General features: G+C 42.0%; 1 protein-coding gene across 3 annotated transcripts; it reads left to right on the top strand.

Moving 5' to 3' along the window:
- The first annotated feature begins 26 nt into the window (after positions 1-26).
- LOC118801438 (bromodomain containing 8) lies at positions 27-20,733 on the top strand. Of its 3 annotated transcripts, none has more exons than XM_036561774.1 (20): positions 27-143; positions 855-951; positions 2,882-2,951; positions 3,088-3,137; positions 3,898-4,020; positions 5,517-5,597; positions 5,777-5,841; positions 6,435-6,577; positions 6,971-7,162; positions 7,761-7,863; positions 9,608-9,733; positions 10,186-10,361; positions 11,693-12,184; positions 12,916-13,106; positions 13,244-13,336; positions 13,871-13,939; positions 14,208-14,490; positions 14,678-14,776; positions 17,853-17,897; positions 20,652-20,733. In XM_036561774.1, exons 1-20 carry the CDS (start codon positions 125-127, stop codon positions 20,709-20,711), a joined length of 2,577 nt encoding a protein of 858 aa, XP_036417667.1. In that variant the 5' UTR covers positions 27-124; the 3' UTR covers positions 20,712-20,733. The 3 variants fall into 3 exon arrangements, with proteins under 3 accessions (XP_036417667.1, XP_036417668.1, XP_036417669.1); XM_036561775.1 differs by lacking the exon at positions 17,853-17,897 and adding an exon at positions 7,576-7,617; XM_036561776.1 differs by lacking the exon at positions 17,853-17,897.
- Positions 20,734-22,521: the final 1,788 nt, after the last annotated feature.

Here is a 22,521-nt window from a genome sequence, read left to right as displayed (position 1 = left end):
CAGGCGGAGGAGGCGGTTTTGAACCCACGCTGTTTCCGTCGCTGTCGGTAGTGCGTCGCCGCGCAGCGGTGCGGCTGAAGGCCAAGGAAGATATGAACTGCGTGGCGCGGCTTTAGCGTCGAACATGTCGACCGGAGTGGGAAGTGAGTAGCGTTTCGGGCTTTAATTCACCGTTTCGCGCTGTATCTAAAGCTACAGTATTAATAATGCACAGCAGACGCGTCTCAAAGTCGCTCTGAGAGCGGTAAGTCAGCTGCTGGAGAGCCGCTTGGCTCTCCGTTGTGCTAGGTTAGCTTCAAGCTAACAAAAAGCTACGCTGGCTAACATGGGGTTTCGCCAAAACAGCGCGGTGAGAAAACTTGATATCATTGTTTCTCGTGTAATTTCATCCTCGTGGTGTAAACACACACTGCCACATAAGGAGAACATGTAGTTTAGCTACCAGCGTTTTTAGTTTCCTAAGCGCTACGACGCTGACGGTACTCCCGAGCTAACCGCTAAGCTAACCACAACAGACGGGATGTAAACAGCTACGGTAACGTTAGCTGTTCCGCTCCTGCAGCACATTAGATGAAGCTGATATTGGCTTCTTATTCGACTTTCCCGTTCCACCTTAAGTGGCGCAGCAGTTACATTCGCTGCTGCACCACTTAAGGTGGAACGGGAAATCGAAATAAAACGCTGTGTATCACGTTACGATACATGAGGCAGGTTTTAAGTAAGAAACAGTGACGTGCTCCGGCCACGCTTGCTAGCTGATGGGTTCAGTGTCCTCCGGGTGCTTTTCCGTCTGTCTGTGTTTGTTGTTTGAGTGTGTAAACATGTGAGATATAACGTTATGCCGCTCTGTACAGAACACAAAATGCTGTCCCTCGGACCGACGGAGCCGTGGTCCGTACGGGAGAAACTGTGCCTTGCATCCTCCGTGATGAGAAGTGGGGATCAAAATTGGTAAGTTAAGGCTGCTAAGGAACGTTGTTGGTCTTGACATACACCGATCAGGCATAACATTATGACCACCTCCTTGTTTCTACACTCATTGTCCATTTTATCAGCTCCACTTACTACATAGGTGCACTTTGTAGTTCTACAGTTACAGACTGTAGTCCATCTGTTTCTCTGCATACTTTGTTAGCCCCCTTTCACCCTGTTCTTCAGTCTATCCTACAGATGTAAAGTCAGAGACGATAGCTCATCTGCTGCTGCACAGTTTGTGTTGCTTATCCTCTAGTCCTTCATCAGTGGTCACAGGACGCTGCCCACAGGACGCTGTTGGCTGGATATTTTTGGTTGGTGGACTATTCTCAGTCCAGCAGTGACACTGAGGTGTTTAAAAACTCCAGCAGCACTGCTGTGTCTGATCCACTCATACCAGCGCAACACACTACCACCACATCAGTGTTACTGAGAATGATCCACCACCCAAATAGTATCTGCTCTGTGAGCGTCCATGGGGGTCCTGACCACTGAAGAACAGGGTAAAAGGGGGCTAACAAAGTATGCAGAGAAACAGATGGACTACAGTCTGTAACTGTAGAACTACAAAGTGCACCTATATAGTAAGTGGAGCTGATAAAATGGAAAATGAGTGTAGAAACAAGGAGGTGGTCATAATGTTATGTCAGTTCGGTGTATTCAGAGATACTCTGCAGCAGATGATCAAGATACAGGACCTTGCTGAAAAAAGGCCATCTGATTGCTTTGCCTTCTTGTGTGTATTGGCTTAATAGTTACCATTGGATGGCAGTAGTTTCCTTTAGATCCCTTTAGAAAGCCACCAAATGCATCTGGAATCAGTCCCAGTGTACCTGTTAAACCACTGAGTCCTTTTGACTGTGATGTCAACCCATTAGAAAAGCACGTTTACCATCTAACTGCGTCCTGTGCCTGCTGTGCACATTCTGTGTTGTATGTAATTTATTGTGCAATGACCGTAAAGGAATCTGATCTCATAATCTAAAACCAAACACCATTCGTGACTATTGAACACCACCAGGAACAAATAGGAACTCTTAATGCTTTCTGTAATTTTTTGTTGAGCAGGGTAGTTCACGCCCTTTCTGTAGGCTCGCCTCTAATCTGAATGTTTTTATTTATCTAACGTTTTAGCTCAGGTATTTCATAACATGCTTGGCATGTTTAAAAAGTTGCTGTTGACGTTTACGGCAGTATAAAATGAAGACCTAATTTTAAAAGTCATTTCAGCGTTGCTGTTTATAGCACTCTGTATTATAGAGCAACGGTACATGCACTGTGTCCATAACTGTCAGATACCTTGAGGTCCCGACAGAGATTTGAGTACAGCGTGCCTTATTTTCATCATCGTTTCCTTTCAGCAGTGGATTTCAGTGGATTTAATGTAATTGTTGGTGTTAATCAGGTTTCAAGTTTCAAGTTTATTTGTCATTTACACAGTATGTCAGGACATTTATGCATTGAAATGCTTGTGGTGAGGTTCAGATAATCACTATACAGAAAGTAAATAAGTAAGAAAATAAAAATACAAGAAAAACAAACTGAAATATATTAAATATACACAAAATATAGAGACAATATATATTTTGAAGTGATTTAAGTGACTTAGTGTTATTATTATTTAATGTGACTTAGTGTTAAAATATTGTTGTCTATAGCAGAGATATGATATAATAATAATGCTGACAAAGTGACTGAGTGAAATGGTAGTAGGGGAAGGACCCACAGCTTCATTATTTTGAAGCATCATAAATAGTGGATGACTCTCAACAGTGCACAGTAAAATGAATGGCCTGTATTTGAAGCATGCTTTCCTTTCACCCCTCTGTGAGTTATTACGGCTTCTAATTGGTTTAACATAAACTACTCTCTGGAACGTGCAACTCTGATGAGCTCTGAATTGCAGGGTGTCAGTCAGCAGAGCCATCAAGCCGTTTTCTGAGCCAGGACGGCCTCCAGACTGGTTCTCTCAAAAGGTACTTAAAACATCTTACATCTACAAGTTAGGCGTTTTTTTTGTCTTGTGCAAAAGTGCAACAAGTGCATGCATTATTTTTTAAGCTCAGTCTCTTTAATGCTGACATGGTGTGTTTTTATCTGTAACCGTCATAGCACTGCGCCTCACAGTATTCAGAGCTGTTGGAGACCACAGAGGCTCCTAAGTAAGTATCACTACAGACACACAGAGACCTGTAGCCTATTTATGACACATTCACTGGAAAAAGAGTTTGAGAAAACTAGTAGTTGCAAACAGCTGCTATTGACCTTTTCCAAAACATATGCATAATTTTATTATTGATAGGTAAATAAGGTAATTCAGAGTGGTTTGATGAGAAATAGTTCACTGTAGAGAAACTTACTGACACTGGTTGCTTTACAGTGGTGATGATGGGAACCAGGGGTCACAATGTCTACAATGCCATAATATAGCCATTTTATTGACTACCCAAAACAACCAGTTGACCCTGCATGCGTTTTCTGGGTTTTAAAGTAATGTTGAAAATGGCAAAATAGTCCAAAATCTCAAAACAAAACAATTCTTTGGATGCTCTCTTTCTGAATAGCGCCTTGCATGTATGCTGAAATTAAGTTTTGAGCCAAAACATATTGCAAAATTTATAATCAATCAATGTTTGATTATGTATCCAGAGCTTTTTAATGTTATAACCTTGTTAGAAAGTGTGAGGTGCTTTAAACACTTTGGATGTTACGTTACTTTCACCACCACTGTTAACAGTTCTGACAAGGTAAGTTTCTCAACGAATCCAGACCTCTCTGATTGACTTTGTGTACATCGTAACGGTTTAGTTATGTTGAAATAATTTTTAAAAAGGTGGCATTGAGCAATTGTTAATGTTCTTTTCCTATTTTGAGTGCAGTTCCTTGTTGTGAATGTTGTATCGTTGTGTTGCTCTTCCACAGACGGAAGCGTGGTGAAAAAGGGGAGGTGGTCGAGACCATTGAAGATGTGATCGTGCGCAGGCTGACTGCAGAGAGGATCGACGAGCTCAAGAAACTCCTCAAAGACACACAGGAGCAATACAGGTGCCCTGGCTGACCTTTCATGTTTGAAGCTGCAGTTTTTATGCACTGATTGCAACACTCAGATGGCTCCCAGTTAGAGCTGGGCGATATGGCCAAAAATGTTATCACGATAAACAAAATTCATATCGTTCGATATCGATACATATCGCGATAAATGTCAAATCATGATTTCTTTCACGTTTGAAGGCTGATTTTGCTGCTGGGTGGTTAATTGTGGTTTTAAACTATCACTTATGGTCCGATCATGACAAACACTCGACAAACAGTGGAACATTTCACTAATCTGTCTTGGGACAGTGGGAGAAAGTTTCTGAGCTGTTTTTATCAGCTTGAAAAGCACAGCTGCAATTTTTGTAATAGTCATGATTTAAGAAAGAAAACAGATTATTTTTAGCTGTCTGGTGACGAGCGCTCGGCTACCCCGTTACAAATGCTAAACAAGTGGCCAACAACAGTGCTAAACTCTTTACTTTCTCAACCAAGTCAGCTCGGTTCAGTAGGTCACTGCTGTCACTCCTACCACATCCATGTCAGAGCAGATAACAGTATTCAGACACCAACTAGCGACGACTGGGTTTCTCTATGCTATCGTAGTAGTTTGAGAGTTTAAGGGGTGAACCGCAAAATATCTGAAGTTCGCTGTGTAAAAGCATTATCTGCAGTGTGAATCTCTCACACCAGTTACAGAGTCCTCCTTTTAGGTATGTTTAAACTGAAAGCGGTGCTTTTGTGTCATGTTTGATCTACAGTATCATCAATTCTCCGTATTGTGCCGAAGCGCTGCTGTAGTTAGCCAGCAGCTAAAAACAGCTAGCCTGGAGAGATGGCCCTCTCCCTCTTCCCAATGCCTCACAGCTTCCTCAGTTTACTTTCGTTTAAATCAGGGCTGTAATTTGCATGAATCCACTTCTTTCTTTCACTTTCGTTGCTCGAGAGTGCACTAATACTAAAATATGACGGTTTGGCGCTGTAACACGGCGCTGCAGACGTGATTTAACGCTGCTAAAGCTGTTAGGATGTTAGTAAAGAGGTGAGTTTGCTGTAGGACAGTACAGTTACACCACTGATCTCGTCACTCACACTCGGTCCCAGGAGAACAGATCGCCGGTCGCTCCGCTCAAACAGGGACTGTATAACTCCGCGTTTCAGCCGTTGCTAAAGTATATTTGGCGACCCTTTTTTACTCGTGGCCTCCTCCCTCTCTAATCAAGTCGAAAAACTCGGAAGCGCGCCCTCTCCTGGCGACAGCTGAGTAGTGTCACTTTCTTTGCAGTAGAAAACGCCACCAAGGCTTTCGCTGAACGTGGAGGTGTGAGAATGGTGTATTATATCGAACATTTATTGAACATGTCTTATCACTCTATCGAGGAAAAGTTATATCGCGATACTTATCATTATCGTTTTATCGCCCAGCCCTACTCCCAGTGTAGGTTTAGTATGTTTGGTGTTGTCACTTCATTTCCCCTGAATCCCTCTCTGCTTTTTGCCACTTGTAGAAAACTGAAGAAGGAGATGGATTTGATTCAGACAGGACACATGGACTCCAAATTGGAGGAGCTATGGGGGGAGATTGAACAGTAAGCTCACTGCATGACGGTTTCAGTAGGATGTGCTGATAATTGGTGATGACTATGACCAATATCCTTTGGTTTGTAAATGAGCAGCTGTTCAACAGTGAAGCTGCGTAATTGAGCTAAAACGTAAGTGTGATGAGAGGCTGTATTTGCAACTGAAATATTGTGAACACATCTGGCAGAAAGAAGAAGCAGGAGGAGGAAGAGGCTGAGCAGAAGAGAAAAGCAACAGAGGCAGCCTATCTGGGTAGGTGCATTATATGAATGAGCCTGAACTAAAGTGAAGTGAATTCGATCAGAATTTGCACCTTCTTTGAAGCAGCAGTTAATCAGACAATTCGTATAATTTTAACAATTAATCTTTAGTTTAGAACTGCAGCCGTGAGGGTAATGTTGTTAACAAACACTAGAACTGAACAGTCACTCAAATAACCCAAATTGTTTTAAAAATACCATATGCGGACTGTCTTCATTAACTTTGAAATGAGGATGAAAACATGCAGCAAAACATGCAGATTCAGGATTCAGCATTTTTATTTTCACGTATATTAGATGAATTGGAATGCTTTAATCATTCGTTTTTACTCCAAAGTAGTGGAAAGATAGAGTAATAAGTACAATAGTACTTCAAAACTGGGCATCATAGTAACGAGATACGGTGTAAGCAGTCCAAAATATTAGGGAAATAAAATGATCACAATAAAACAACATTAATATGATTTTCATATTAGTATTTAATTTACAGGTCGTTCACTTCAAAATCAGTGTCAAGATTGGTGTGAAATGTCTTTCTAGTGCTGAGTGCCCACTCATCCTTTCTTCCTCCCACATCTCCTGCAGCACGGCAGGCAGCTAAAAACACGCCGAAGAGGCTTCCTAGTGTCACTGTCCGCTCCCCACTGGGGGCCAGTTCACCCAGCATGGACCTCCCACATCCTGATACTCCTCAGCCAATGGCGGAGGAGTCCTGTCCCAGTCCTGTGGTGAGTGACTCATATCCATTTCTTGAGTCCGTTCATCCACCTAAAGCTTCTCATCAGTGAAGTGATGGTGGAACCAGAATATCCGCAGGGCCAGGACAGTTACTGTAAATGCAGCCAGGGAAGCACATACAAGTTTAAAATTTCCCATAATTAGTCTTGTGTGTAATCATTACAGCTTTAGCAGACGCCTTTGCAGAGTTTTAAGTGGTCAATGGAGGCTCGTGTAAACCCTGCACATTACATAAAAACAGTGTGTAAAACAAAACTGTGTGTTTGTTGATATTGCAGTCACGTTTCTACAATTTATTTTAGCCCAACTAAACACAAGTCTAAAAACCTTCACTTTTGGATTTGCAGTGTAAAGGTATCATAACCGTTGTTTCTCCTGCCCAGACTCAAGGAGTGGCCGTGTTCATGCCGGTGTCTGAGCCAGCCGGCCCGGGGCCTAAAGAGGGAAGCCTGGGTGCTCTGGTAGACGAATCCCCACAAAAGAAGCTCCTGAATCAGAAGGCCACGCCACCACCATCCCCTTTGCTTTCTGAGCTGCTGAAGAAAGGCAACCTCCTATCTGCCAGCCCCAGACTGGTAAGCACAAGGCAGAGGGTGAAGGTGTCTTGTACTCGCCATCAAATTAAAAGGGAACTTTGTGGGGGTGGTGAGAGAAAGGGAGGTTGGACGACAGAGACATGTAAACTAATTCAGACTCTGAAGACCGTTCGTTAGAAAAATGCTTTCAAAATACCAGATAAAGTACTTTTTTTGGATATTAAGGCTGTTTTCAGTCATGCATGTGTTCTGTATCCTTATATTTATACTTCTTTCTCTCAAGTCTTCTCTTAGTGTTGCGTCTGTGTAGAACAGGAACGATTAAGTGTTTAAAAGTGTCGGTGCTTGGAAATGCGCTTAGCGTTTATGCGGCCGTATAACCTTTAACCTGGGCACAGGTTATATTACAACCCTTTCATGCATAATATTTGCCATTTTTCTTTTGCTTTCAGTTTTTACAAGTGGAGGCATTTTTGGCAAAGCAAAAGCATGATGTAAGCTCTTACTATCTGGAGTTACACGTGCAAATTCATCCTTTCCTTTAGCATGTCAGTGATAAATACCCACAGACGCTTGTGCATTGAAATAGCGTTGGCATGTCGGGTTCAGCGCCTGATAGTTGATATGTTCTGTTCAGGTGGTGGAGGGTGAGGTGGCTACAGCTCTCAGTAATGGCGCTCACAGTGTGGAGGTTCATGCGCCCGCAGCATCTCTTCCTTCTGGCCATGACGTCTCTACAGGTAAATGCCCATTTCCGGGGATTTATTGTGTTTTCTTTCTCTATACCTTCAGAGGTGGACTGTTTAAAGGGCCTATATTCATGAATAAAACTGAATTTTCCTTGCCTTTCCCTTTCCCTTTGCTGTTCAAGTGAAAGCACAGTAACAGAACAGCCTGTTTAATTCTGAATCCTGTTTCACACATAATAACTCTGGGTGGTGCGGGTGCGACTGGAACATCTTGCTTTTCATTTCGATGCTAATGTTAACAGTTGCGAGTTTTCTCACAGACTGAGTAAGCAGTGTGGCAGTCCGTCCCAGACACGTCACAGAAGTGGTGTTGCATCTTGAGAATACGCATCAAGCCTGCTTGTTTTACACGTTGCTCTCTCCAACATTATTTATATTAGATTAGATTCAGCTTTGTCATTGTGCAGAGTACAGGCACAGAGCCAATGAAATGCAGTTAGCGTCTAACCAGAAGTGCAATGTACAGTATTATTTGCATATAAAGTGCAGAAGAGCGGTATATAGTGGTAAAAAATATAGATATGCAAGTATAAATATGATATACAGAGTGAGTGGAGATGTAGTATGTCCTGTGAGCCCAGCATAGGTAAAAGATAAGTACGCAGCGTAAACTTGTACAGTAACTTGGTGCAAATATAAGTAGTGCAGTAATAGACTGTGCAATAATACTAGGATATAAAGTACAGTAACAGTGCAGAGCAAAGATGCAGTTAAAGTGATGGTATGGAGTTCAGGAGGGTCACAGCCTCCGGGAAGAAGCTCTTCCTGAGCCTGTTGGTGCAGGAGAGGAGGCTTCTGTAACGCCTGCCAGATGGGAGGAGGGTAAAAAGTCCATGGTTAGGATGAGAAACATCCTTGATGATGATCCTCGCCCTGCCCAGGCAGCACTTATGGAAAATGTTCTCACAGGACGTTAACTGGGCGCCTGTGATGCGTTGGGCAGTTTTTCCCAACGCATTCATTTTTATAATCTAAACTTGCGTCTGCTGTGGTGTGTGGCACTGTTTGGGTTTCTAGCCTGTTTGCTAAGGTAATGTCAAGTAAGCTGATCAGCCTACAAGTCCAAACATCACAGAACAGGTTCAATTTCGCCATTCTGTCCCTTCAGCCAGTTTCTCAACTTCAGTCCCTCTGATTTGGATCATTATCATCTAAACTTTGTTGCCTTGGTTGGCAAGATCAAACATGTTCTGTGGTGAGTAGAGCTGTTAAGTCAAATGGCTGCTAGAGGCAGCCAACCGTATTGTGCTATTAAGAATCTTTTTATTTACTGAAGTTATTGATTTGACTGTTCATTTTGAGAAAATATCTGTAGAACTCACAGGCCGTGGCCATCAAGCTGCTGCGTGGTCCATTTTGTGCAGAATTAGTATGTGTGAAACAGGCACAAGTAACAAAGACAGGTTAAGATAACGTTTGGGTACTTAAAACCACACACTTTAAGCAGGCGTAGGGGGACAAGCAATGTAAAAACATAGAATATGTGCCCTTTAAATATTTGTCCCCTCTCAGATCTGTGTTTAATGACTGCTTAGTTAGTGTGTGCATTATTGAATGTGTTTGTGCTTGCTTTTTCCTTTTTCTGGAATTAAATGTGGCTTTACCTGTAAATTGTGCTCGCAGATCATGGATTCTTGATCAGTATGTCTTGGTAATATAAGTGAATCTGAAATAGCTCCACGCTTTTAGTGTGCGGGTGTGTTTGTAGCGCTGTGTGTGTGTGTCTCTATGTCAGATGCGCCCACATTATCCCGTCTGTTGGAGAGCGCACCCCCAGTCCAGATGCCAGCCAGCGCTGAGCCCCTTAATCCCCCCACTGTAGCCCCCCCTGCTCCAGGACACCACTTTATACCCGGCACAGGTCTCTGTCTCTCCCAGTCTTTCTCTTTCACGCTTGCCTTCTCTTGCTGCCTGTCTCTCTGCCTGCCAGTTCAAAGAAATTACTTTGACCAAAATTGATCATGAACTGACTTAAGCTGATGCTGATTGGTGGTTAGCAGCTTTTTTCACGTTTTAGGATGGATAGCTTAGAGTGTTTATTTTAGGTTGCAATAAACTTTTACTCTGTTTGTCTGTCCGCCTGTTTAATTCATTTAGTTGACATTTTTATCTCCTTTCATGTATGTTTTCTGAAGTCCAGGACCACCATTAAACCAGACTGATGCCTGGATGGGCTTTTTAATGCATTTACACAGTATCGTGCATCTAAAAGCTGCCTTTTACAGTTTTGCCAACAACATAATATACATCATCACCAGCGCAGTTCGTTGTTTACGATGAAGGTAAATTGCATGTTGATGTGTGGTTTTGTAGAAGCAGCAGTAGCAGAGTGTTCTGGTCCAGAGGCAGTGCTGGCGGTGCAGTCCGGCCCAGAGCAGACGGAGGGGAGAGAGGGAGAGCTGGTGGAGGACCTGGTGGCCGTGTCTTATATGGGGGATGAGCTGGACCTGGAGACAGTGGGAGATATTATAGCTATTATTGAAGAGAAGGTATTGCATAACTTACACAGATATTTTTTACTGTTTTTGCTGTTCAAATATCCAAAATTTTAAACTAATTGGTTAGTATTGAAATATTCAAACAAGGAAACATTTTATATGTGAAGCTAGCAGTTTAAAGTGTTCTGTATCTGATAGTTTTGGTTGACTTATCTGTGGCATATTTTAGGCATTTGTGATTTTAACACAGCTAAAGAGTGATAAATCGATGTCACACAGACTTGGGCAGCATCCACTCTTTACCTTTAAAAATTCCTCAGCAATTGCAAAATCTTTTAGTTTCAGTTTCATATGGCAGCATGCTTAGATATCTAAATTTCAAGTAACAATGTTAGTAATAATAGTAAGTTCAATATATATGTAGTGCCTTTCTCAAACCCAAGGATGTTTTACAAAAAGATCAGAAAATAACAAAATACATAATCAACAACAAATAAAACAACACAGTATACACACAAACACCTCCACACACACACCTCTACATTTCCAACAGCTAGCTAGGGGGGGATTACAATGACCACAGTATAGAGTCACTTAGCTAGCCCAAAAAGAGCCTTTAGTCGCAGGGAAAAGTCTTACTCCACAACTATGGTACATCGCACAGGCAGCCAGCCTAGGAAGCCCCGAAGGCCGAAAATGTCCTTCGCCACGAAGAGGTAGCATTTTCCTGCAGCCGAACTCCTCCAGTTCAGGCAGCCTCATAGCTGCAGTGCACCGTCACCCGAGTGGCCAGTCCAGGCAGCTACATATCTGCGATGTAGTGTGGATCAGGTCCCCGGTTCAGGCAGCCTTGTAGCCGCAATACAGCGTCACTCAAGCGACTGGTCCAGGCTGCGTCATAGATGTGATGTAGCGTCACCCAAACAGCCAGTCCAAGAAGTCTCTGAGCCACGGGTGGAAAATGGCTCTCGGCTGCTATCATAGTGTAAATGATGGCAAAGCTCAGCCAGCAAGGAAACAACAAAACATTCATACAAACAATACAAAACAAAACAAACGAAAAACCGATGTAAAGCGGCAGCCATATTGCAGCAGCGCACTCACAACGGAACGTACACACACACACCACACACACCTCTACGAATGTGACCTCCATATCTGCTGCTTGTGTCCCTGCACAGCATCTCTATGGTTATACATCATACTTTCACTCAAAAACTTAGAAGAAAGTCCAAATTTTTTCGTTGTTTGTTCCAGACTTCAGTGCCTTATTAGAGTACCTGATTAAGTAAACAAACACTAGGATGAGGACAGATGTCCATGTGTTTATAGAGTAATTTAGATAAGGTAATTGAGTGTATGTCTCTCTTTCTGTCTCTCAGGTGGACGAATCAGTTGAGGTGTTGGATGCAGCAGCAGTGGAAGCTGCTCTCTCTCTGTGTGAGGAAGCCGTAGCGGGGGGCCATGCTCTTTCTGGCCCCTGGGAGCACCAGGCCTTTAAACCAGTCGATCCAGAGCCCAGCGTCCAGCCCAGGGTAACTGCTGGAGCCCCAGTAAGTTTGCCCATGCCTGAGGCTCAGGAGGCAGAGCCAGCTGTGCCGTTACAGGAGGTGGGGGAGGCCAGGGGACCCGAGGCAGCGCTGGGGGACTCCATACCTGCAGCCCCACCAGAAACAGGACAAGCACAGGGGTCTGAACTACAAGGGGCTGAACAGAAAGAAGCAGAGGAAAGTAGAGGGAGAGAGGAGGAACAAACAGAGAACAGAACACCCAGCCCCTCGCTGAAGGCTGAGAGTGAGGAGTGGGCGCAGCCCGAGGCTGAAACTCCCTGCCTCGATTCAGAGGACAGCTCAGCGTCTGGAAGAGACCCAAAGGTAGTGCTGCAGAATACAAGCTCAACAGCCAAGCAGTAATATACTAGCAATGAAAATTTAAAATTTCTGAATTTGCTTCGAGGCAATTAAGATTTGTTTATGAAATTTCTCAAATTTCATCTTAGTTTGATTAAATTATTTTGGTATACTTCAGAGAAATGTGAAAATAATGCACTGACTACACAAATTTGAGAAACTGTTTACATAGTATTGGAATACAAAGTTGTTGTTTTGTTTTTTTTTTTCTTTTTTTTCAGTTGTCTTTTTTTAAGGAGGAGATTTTAGGGGATGAACAGTTTTAATTTGTTTTAATTTAATAAAAGTGTACTTTATTTTATTTTGTAATAGATTCTAACATTCAAAAGTTAATACAGTTTATTCATCACATATATCGGTGATGCAACAGTTCATTTTTATACCCCTATAAAATGCCAGTTAGCACTATATAATATGACAAATTTGATCATTTTACAGTAATTATGTATTAAAATATGCAGAGGTATGTTCTCTTAAGGAGGTGTTTTAACTTATTTTCTCAAAACATAATTTGACCAAAGATGCCAACTTTTGCAAACGACTGTACATACAGAAATGTAGGAATCCAGGCTTCTTTATTGGAAGTAATAGATTTTACATGATTGACTATATTGTTCAGTATATCAGTGATGACATTTCTGTAATTGTTTTGTAATTGTGTTTTTCTCTATTTCTCTCTCGCGCTTTCTCTCTAGGAAGTAAAAGAAGAGGATGGAGGGAGCGAGGTAGATGCAGATGAAGGAATGGAGATGAAAGAGTGTGGAGAGGGGCCATATCTCTCTGAAGTGGATCCTCCAGCCAGTGAAAGTGAGGATGGGTATGGCACCAACTCTCAAAGATATACTACTGCAGACTCTACTGCCAGCAGCCCGGCCTCCTCCCAGTTGTGAGTTGTTTGTGTTTGCGGATGGTTATGAATGAGAGCAAGATTGTTATTTAATTAATTGATTTGTGGGTGTGATACGCTAAATTCGTGTTTACATTATTCTGTGTATATTTGCCTTTTTTTCTTATATCTGTCAGCTCAATATGCAGTGAAGATCAGGAGGCTTTGCAGGCTCAAAAGATCTGGAAAAAAGCCATCATGCTGGTGTGGCGAGCAGCAGCCAACCACAGGTGAGTGTTAATAAATTAGATTTGCACTGACCAACTGCAAATGCTATGTTGTGCGAGGAAGGGCCTGGCTGCAGACATGCGCTCTCAGCCTGACATGCACCGGCAGCCTTTTTAAACGTACACCTGATTAAACGATCAGAATCCTTTACACTGTATATCAACCCATTAGGAAAACACAGAATACCTGTAGCGACTACTGGACATCACCAGGAAGCAGCAGACACTTTTAATGGGTTCTATGACTTTATTCAACAGAGAGGTGCATTAAATGGAGTTCTCTAACTGTGTTATGGACAAAAAATTGACTAAGTGATGATATCACTAAGCAGAAGCAGCCAAAAGTTACTGTGCCGTTGGGCTGCTTCTGCCATTGTGACAGAGAGTGCATGTGGCGTCACTGGGGCTGAGAGTGCATCTTTCTGAGAGTGCATGTCTTCAGCCAGACTCTATTATGTTGTGTCCTGAACAATAGTAGCCAGTAAAACATATTTTTTTGTGTTTTTGAGTTATTTTACAGTTCATAATGTATTGCAGGTACGCAAGTGTATTTCTGCAGCCTGTCTCTGATGACATCGCTCCTGGTTACCACAGCATCGTACACAGGTACCCAGACAGCACTTTTTCTTATGTATTTCTAGATACTACTCTAGATTTTTATAATATATGGGTAATTAGCTTGCATCACTGGTAGCATCAGGAAAGGATTTGCTTAAAGGCAAACCTACGGAGGCAAACTTCCAAAGTACTGCTGTGGCTCATCATGGTTACTGCTACCTGGGACTTGCTTTAATTTATTTAAGGCAGTGTTGAAATTATAGCCATTACATCGCATTCTGATCTGTCAATCACTCAAATCTCCTCCCACAAATAGGCCCATGGACCTATCAGCAATCAAGAAGAACATCGAGACAGGGCAGATCCGCACGACGGCTGAATTCCAGCGGGACATCATGCTGATGTTCCAGAATGCAATAATGTACAACAGCTCAGACCATGACGTCTACCACATGGCTCTGGAGATGCAGCGAGATGTCCTGGAGCAGATCCAGCAGTTCCTGGCCACCCAACTCATCATGCAGACTTCAGAGTCCGGCATCAGCGCCAAGAGCCTGCGAGGACGGGAGGCAAACCGCAAGCAGGACCCCAACGACAAGGTAAGCCACTCACATGTACCACATCCAGTCTGTGGGGAGGAAGGAGCCGTGGAAAATGAGCCCCATTAAGACGGTTTGAGAAACAACCTCAAAACACAAGAATACACACCCACCCAAAGCCTTTTGCTAAAGTCCCTAACAATATGGTTAGTGTTATTTACATTAACCCCCAGTCTCATATACGTAGACCCTGAGCCCAGCAAACAAAGATGCACATTTAGAGCCAGAACCAGCTGCCATGCCCAGAAGGAAAAGAAACAACTCCAAACAAGATACTAACGAAAAGGTCAGTGAGACTAAAACACACACTCTGACTCACAGACATTCCTGAAGGCATCAACAACCAAAGAAATGAAAAGGCTAGCACAAATTATCACCTAAATGGCCAATTTCCCTTGAGGTTGCATAATGCGAAAGGATTATAAGCGAGATTCCAACATGTGAAGCCAGAAAGACGAGCCAGAAAGTGAAGTCAGTTCTTTTTTGAGCCAAGCTGATGATGATCCCAAAATTAGCAATGAGAATTCAAATTAAGATACTCACCTACGTGCACAAAGCTTCTGTCCAGGTTTGGGATGTGGTAAGATTTTATTGCTTTGTGTCAGTGACTGTTTCTGGCCGTATCAGCTGCATGACCTGTTCCATACGCATGCCTCCTTGTGCTGTCCAGTCATATGTACTCCAAAGTTCTTGTAACTAATAGAAACACACACCAGACCTGAAGCTAAACCGACATTTTGTCTTCATCCCTGCTACCCTTTCCAGCATTATGTCATTTGTGTATATACTTTTGGTTGAGTTCTTATGTGTGCATGCTCTTTTGTTGTGATGGACAGTGTTCAAAAAGCTGCAGCCTCCAGCGGAAAGGTTGAGCGGACGTTGATGCATGTTCTGAGCAGCTAACTGACCAAGAGCTGGTTTCTCAAAAGCATATCAGAACTAAAATCACTGCTTTAAGGTGTAACAAGTGTTTATCTGTGTGTATACCTAAAAACACAAGCTAAACAGCCTCTATTTGGCTATAATGTGCAATGGGATGTGCACCACCTGCTGAACAGGATTCCTAATCACCAACTCGTTTATTCGGAGATCTCTCCTTGGTGTACGGGGCCTGTAGCAGGGCTGAAATGTGCTCTTTTTCGAGTAAATCGCTGCTGTCGGAACAAAACATCATATCTCCAAAAAGGTAACTTTACAGGAGAAGTAAAAACGTTCTTAAATTTTAATGGAAGTAAATGGAAAAAAATTTTTTTTCCAAGTAATTTTGGACCATTCATGTTGGTCCATTTATCATGAAATTCGGACACAACATAAAGGGCAACTGCCATTTTCAAATTATGTAAAAAAAAAATATATATATATATGGATTTTGTCCCGACAGCAACAACATAGCATGTTCAGCAATAATTTGACTGATAAATTAATCAGTAATTTGTCAGACTGATAAAAAACAATCAGAAAAATGGGCAGAAGTACCAGTTATTCTGAGTACTTGCATTTTTGAACATTTTAATTGTCTAATTTATCGAATTTATCAAGTATGTGTTGCGGCCCTGTTTAACATTAGCGGGGATTATAAAGCATGTATGTTCCTATTTAAGCTTTTTCCTGTTATCAACATTGTCAGCAACTTACCAACGTTGTAGACTAATCATTGTGGCCCTAATTGGTAAAATCTGAAGCTTTTGGGAACCAGCTCTGCGGCCGGATTCACTCCAATAGTTAAGATGGTCTCATGACCGAAACACTTTTGGAAAACTAGGCCCTGAAAGATTTTTTTTAACATCTTTTTAGGTTATGTGCGTAAGTGCTGCCAGTCATTGTGTAAACTGTCATGCACATTTCAAAGACTTTATTCTCTCTCAGCTCACAACACACAGCTCACTCATTACACTCATCTCAGATTTACATAAACAAGCACTGATCCCTTTCACTCCTCAGTCATCTTTCTCAGATTGTCACGTACAGTGACGTCAAGCATCGTCAGTTTTATTACATGCACACACTCATACAACACCTAGAAATCACATGAATAGCCTTCTCTCTATTTCACCTTTATTTCCTACCCACCTTCACCTGAGCTTGTCTGTGTTCCAATCCGCTGTGGACTAACACGCGTCTCTGAGCTTTCTTCCAGTGCTCTGTTTATTTTGCTGTGGACTTAAGATACCTAGCCTTGTTTATGTATAGTGACCCTGCTTTCACACAAAAACATTAACAGGGCAAATAATGATTGAAAGTCAGTGGGGACTTAAAACTGGAACTGATCCATATTTATTATTTCATTCGTTATTAGCAGTTAGACGTGTGCCGAGATTCAATAATAAGGTATATTGCCATGTTTAGCACACAGTATTGTTGTTGTGGACACTTTAAAATTCTGTCACTACATTTTAGTCAAACAAGATGAAGTTTCACCTGAAATTCTTTGCGCAATGTAGTCTGCTTTTGCAATCTCCCACTAAGATGTCACATCGTGATCCTATGCTTTATTTGATGTTTGTACAGCTGTTGTTGGTCAGAGCACCTTCACAGCTCACTGTAAAGTTTGCAGTGCTCTCATTTCATACATGCATTAGCACGAAGGCCTGAAAAAATATTAAGAGGAAACCAAAATCATTGTCTATTTAAAAACAGTGTTTTTTCCCAAGACGGAAATCCCAAAAATGTATAACTACAAACACACTATTGCTATTAAAAATGCTATTTAGAGCAGTATATCGCTGTTGTCGGGAAGAAATCCTTGTATCTCCAAAATGACAGCTTTACAGGAAAAGGGAGAAACCTACCTTACTTTTAATGTAAGTCAACAGAACCAGACTTTTTCCAGGTAATTTTGGGTCATTTCTGTTGGTCCATTCATCATGAAATGTACACACGATATATATGACCATTGGTACTTTCAAATATGTCAAAAACGGAAAAATGTTTTTTCCCGATAGCAGTGATATACAATACCTTATGTTATATGTATTATCTACATGTCCTGTCCTGTAGTGGTTTTGTATTCAGACTACATTGTAGTAATATCATAAACCGTGATAAAGCTTAGATCATTATTGATTAAACTCTTATATTGGCACATGCCTATTAGCAGTGTCAGGTTAGTGTTTTTGTGTTGAGCAATGCTTAAACCCACTCATCCAGAAATCTCCTTTGTTCACTGTTGTGAAAGGCCTTTGTGTTCTTTACTCTGCTTTAGCTTTGTCTGTAAGCCTTGTATGTCTGTGTCTTGTAGTTTTATATGTTTCTGTAGTGGAAAGCCTGTCTGTGTGTGTGTGTGTGTGTGTGTGTGTGTGTGTGTGTGTGTGTGTGTGTGTGTCGTGGGACTCTCTTTCTCACTGCTGTTTGTCCTTCTACAGGACAGTCTCCCCATGGCCTCTCCTGCTTTCCTTCTCTCTCTTTTTGTAAGTATCCAGGTTGAAGGTCACAGCTTTGCTCTCTGTCCCCCCTGAATCCTGTCCTCCTTTCTCTCTCTATCTCTCACACATACTGATGCACACATATATATTATATATGCATATTAAAAACACACATGCTTAACACTGGATAGAGTCCTCTTCCAATAGTACATTTCATTTTAACTGTATCTCCTAAGCACAAAAGTACAGGTATTGATTTTGAATGGGGGTAGGCACTAAAAGTTTGATTTGCTATCTTTTCAAATTTCCTTTTAGTAGAGCTCGACCGATTTATATCATAGTGTAAGAGTTTACCTGTATATATAATACACACACACACAGGGTGATTGAAAAAGATTCATCATCTCCTCCAGCTGTACGGACAACAGCTCTTTCAATGCGATTTGGGAGATCATCCAGTGTTGTGGAACCAACGACAAACGCTCTGAGCTGTTGGAGGTTCACTGATGGCGAACATCACGCTGCACAGTTATGACTGATTCACTCTTATGGAAGTGGAGAACGCAGAACGCTTTCTGCTCAGGGGTCTCCATCTCCCCTCAGACTGAAGGGAGCCATCTTCCAGCGACAGTCAGAAACTCTATGACCCCCTCTTACAATTGGTATGTGATTGGTTCCTAGAGGCCTCACGGTGAATATATGGCGCTTTGAAATCGGCTGAATCTTTTTGAATCACCGTGTGTGTGTGTGTGTGTGGTTTAGTATATATATATAATATATATATATATATATATATATATATATATATTACACGCACGCACACACACACACCCTTTTACAGATAATATTGGTCAACATTAAGGATACATGCGATTATCGTTATCGACCAAATAGCCAGTGTTTATAATTTACCTTGTTTCACATTACAGTGAACTGATGCTGCTAATGTAAGAAGAACCTAATTTCATCAGTAACCTTTTTTCTGAGTGCTCTTATGTCATGCTCTAGTATCTTAAGCTTTTTTGTTTTGTTTTTAAAGACGCTGCTGGGTTTGTGGTTACCAGTCGGTCCTTACAGCAACACCTGCTGAACTAGGCTCTTAAAAAGATGGTGTTTCAGCAGGTCTTTAAAAGAGAAAGTGGTTCCACATAGAACCATGAACACTCAAAAAACCCTTTGCTTTGTTTAAGGGTTCTTTGCATCATGAAAGTGTTCTTCAGACTGGTGGAAAATGTGCTGTAGACAGTTCTACTGTTACAAGCTTGACATCATACCAACAGAAGAACATTCATGCCACATTCTCCATCACTCTGAAGAACCCTTTCATGGTGCAAAGAACCCTATAATCATGCAAAGTGTTTTTTTGAGTGTTCATGGTTCTGTATAAACCATTTTCTTTACTAAAGAACCATTGAAGCAACTCCATCATGTTTAAAATAACAGACTTGTGAAATACATCTAAACCCAGATGTTAGCATTAGGGTAACATGCTGCAGCACAAAAGAGCTGAAAAATAAGAGCTAATTAAAGTCAGGCATACACTGTGCGATTTTAGCCCTTTTTTTAAGCCCAATATGATCAGAGCCGACTGAATTTCATGATCGGGCCGAATTTCAGCTTCATCGGCCGTCGTTTGCCGTGCAGTGTGAGAGGGGAAGAGATGCCCGATTAACTGCCCAGACGAGCTCCGATTGAGCAGTTGGACGATCAGATGGATTTCTGACATGTCTGAATTTTTGGTCGCTTGTCTCACAGTGTGAGAAGCCTCACAACCCGATTTCTCAAAGTCGCACCCGAAACCACACACAATCACAGCCACCGCTCCTACACGGAGACAAAGAAGTCCACATTCACAACACCATTCAGCATGCCAACTCTGTTTGACTGAGTTGAATTGCAAGGTATAAATAAATACAGTGTTTTTAGTCTTCGTAGAGCTGCCTGTAGAGCGCCTGCTCTTCAGCTTCAGTGCATAGTGTGGCACATGTTAGCAAAGCTGTTGTAGCAGTTTGTTGTATCAGTGGCTGAATCTCAAACGGCCCATCCTTCCCATGTAGTGCGCTAAATTCTGGCTTCTACACCAAAATAGTGCACTGTATAGAACTGTGCACACATGGCTGAACCTCAGAAGGCTGTTTATTAGACATGTGATGCACTTCATGGGCGCAGGAGCAACTATTTTAATATGTGGTGCACTTTGTAGGGAGCAAGGAGCCAGTGCAGTGTGCACCCATGCCAGTCAAACCGAGTGTTTTCGTACAGTGTGAGCTGTCACCAAAATCGCACAGTGTATGCCTGGCTTAACAGAAACCAACAAAACCTCTGTGAATTTCTTTGAAGGCCCTCCCCTTTGCTGAACAATATGTATATTATGGACTGCTATATTATAGACTGTTGATAACTGACACTTTGATAATTCACAGTTGACAACTGTCAGTCAGTTAAATGCTGCTGCAGTCTATTTAAATCTTGACCATAAGTGATATCAGATGAAATGTTTAGCCCCTTAAAATTTGTATCTGTGACCATTTTCTTATCGGTCGGGCTCTACTTTGATAAATATATTGCACTTCTTTGGCTTAGTTCTAGCATGAGTAAAGGACAGGTCTGTAAAAATGACACAGTTTAAGTTTTAGGGCTTTGTGTATTTCCTCCCACCCTCTTCTGTTTTTCAAGGCTGGTAGTTGGCCATTTTTTTTAGCACGCACGGTCTGGTGTGTCAGGGCTAACAGAGCAGTTATCTCTCTACAGAGAAGCTCATGCCCCCTCCCCCAAAACCCTGCTTTTCTGTTCTTCCAGGATGGAGGCACCAGGGGGCGCCGCAGTGCAATAGAGGCTGACATGAAGATGAAGAAATGAAGAGATGAAAAGTTGTGTAAAAGGAAAACCCACAAGGCTTTAAGGGCTAAGCATCCTTGCCCAAATCACATCTTACTGTGGATTCAAATGGAGTTAATATGGACCACATCAGCTCAGACCAGTGCTCTGTCGTATAGAGCAAGTTGGTGAGACTGATCCAACGCTTGTTTATTCTGTTATGTGCAGTTGAGGAAAAACTCATATATAAAGCTTAAAGCATTTGTTTTTGGGATGTCTGATCTGATAATCAGCCTTCATGCTTTGAGCTGGAATGTACCACTACACATCACCACATGACAAAAGTAAGAAGCTGTCTGAATGTTCCTCAGTGTGCGCTAGCACAGCTGAGGTTGTCTCTAGGGACATGGTGTCAGCTCCAGAAGAGAGATCACTTAGACCTAATTTGTGTGTGCAGAACAAGCTTGGTTCATGGTCGTGTTTATTTGTGAAGGTGTTTTTAAAAGCTGGGTAGACGTGTGTAGTTTTGATTTAGACGTGCTGTCAGCAGTGTCAGCCCTTAAGGCCAGCGTACGCCAGCCCGGCAGACACTAATGTTCTGATTTGGGGGTTGTTTTAGAATATTTAGGGAAAAAAGAACAGATAAACCAAATAAACCAGCGTAAAAGGGGAAAGGCTACGTTCACATTACAAGCCTCATTGCTCAAATCCGATTTTTTGCTCAAATCCGATCTCTCTGACACGATGGTTCACGCTCATTTAGGTAAATGATTCAAATCTGTCATTAATGTGAACGAACCGGCGTCCTGAAATGACCCGCATGCACACATCCTACTCAGTATCATCACATGAATGAATCACGTTCATCATCAAACAGACTAACGAGCAGAACGAGCTTCGCTGTGAAGATCATTAACTCTGATCAGCTCTCAGCTTCATTATTAGAGCGAGATGAAGGTGAAAAAGGTGAGAGATGCTGCTTTTCCACCGTTTACAGGCTTTAACTTCTGTTCGGCACTGCTGCCATGGTAACGCTGAATGATGCCGCACGTGCAGTGGGGGAAAAAAAGCACACGAATTCCGATCTGATACATATCCGATCTAGGACCACATATGAAAATGGCTCAGGTCGGATTTGAAAAGATCAGATTTGCGTGTCTACAGCCCTGAAAACATCACATCTGAGTCTCAGTAGGGCAAAAAATCGGATTTGTGCCACTTCAACCCGGTAATGTGAACGTAGCCAAAAACATTCTAGAACACTGTGAGTGCAAAAGAACATTCTACAGCAATGTGAATAAAAGGCAACATTCTAGAACAGTGTTGAGTGGAGCAAAACATTGGTGAACAGGTTGAAAAGGCAAGAATGTTCTAGAACAGTGTGAATGGGAGAGAACATTCTAGAGGCTTGCACACGAGGATGGCACACTCACCAGAACGTTTAGGTGTGATGTGCTTTGGCCTTTAAAGGTCTGTGTTCTCATTAGAGTGGGGAGGAGCTGTTCTCACTAAAGCTACAGTCAGTAGTGTTTCCGGTTGAATTAGGTGTAAATTTAGGCTTTTAACCCACTTGGTTAAAATTTCGTTAGGTAAACGTGGAGGTGACGATGAAAACATCCACCCTAAAACATACTGATTGTAGCTTTAACGTGTAGAAATTGAACTTGATTCTTTATATAAAAAGTACAGTTAATGTCTTTAGATCAGAATTACATGTAAATGATCCTTTTCTACTTGTTTTAATTTATGTGAGTTAATAAAATATTGGCAGTCATTCAGTTGCTGTGTCATTTCTACAGTGTTTGGTCCGAAATGCTGATTCATGATTACAGCGCTTTAATTGTCTTACATG

Source organism: Colossoma macropomum, unplaced genomic scaffold (assembly GCF_904425465.1).
Source record: "Colossoma macropomum unplaced genomic scaffold, Colossoma_macropomum, whole genome shotgun sequence".
NCBI classification, from domain to species: Eukaryota; Metazoa; Chordata; class Actinopteri; order Characiformes; family Serrasalmidae; genus Colossoma; species Colossoma macropomum.
The sequence above is the reverse complement of the archived record's forward strand: the minus strand, read 5'-3'. Positions and strand labels throughout refer to the sequence as shown.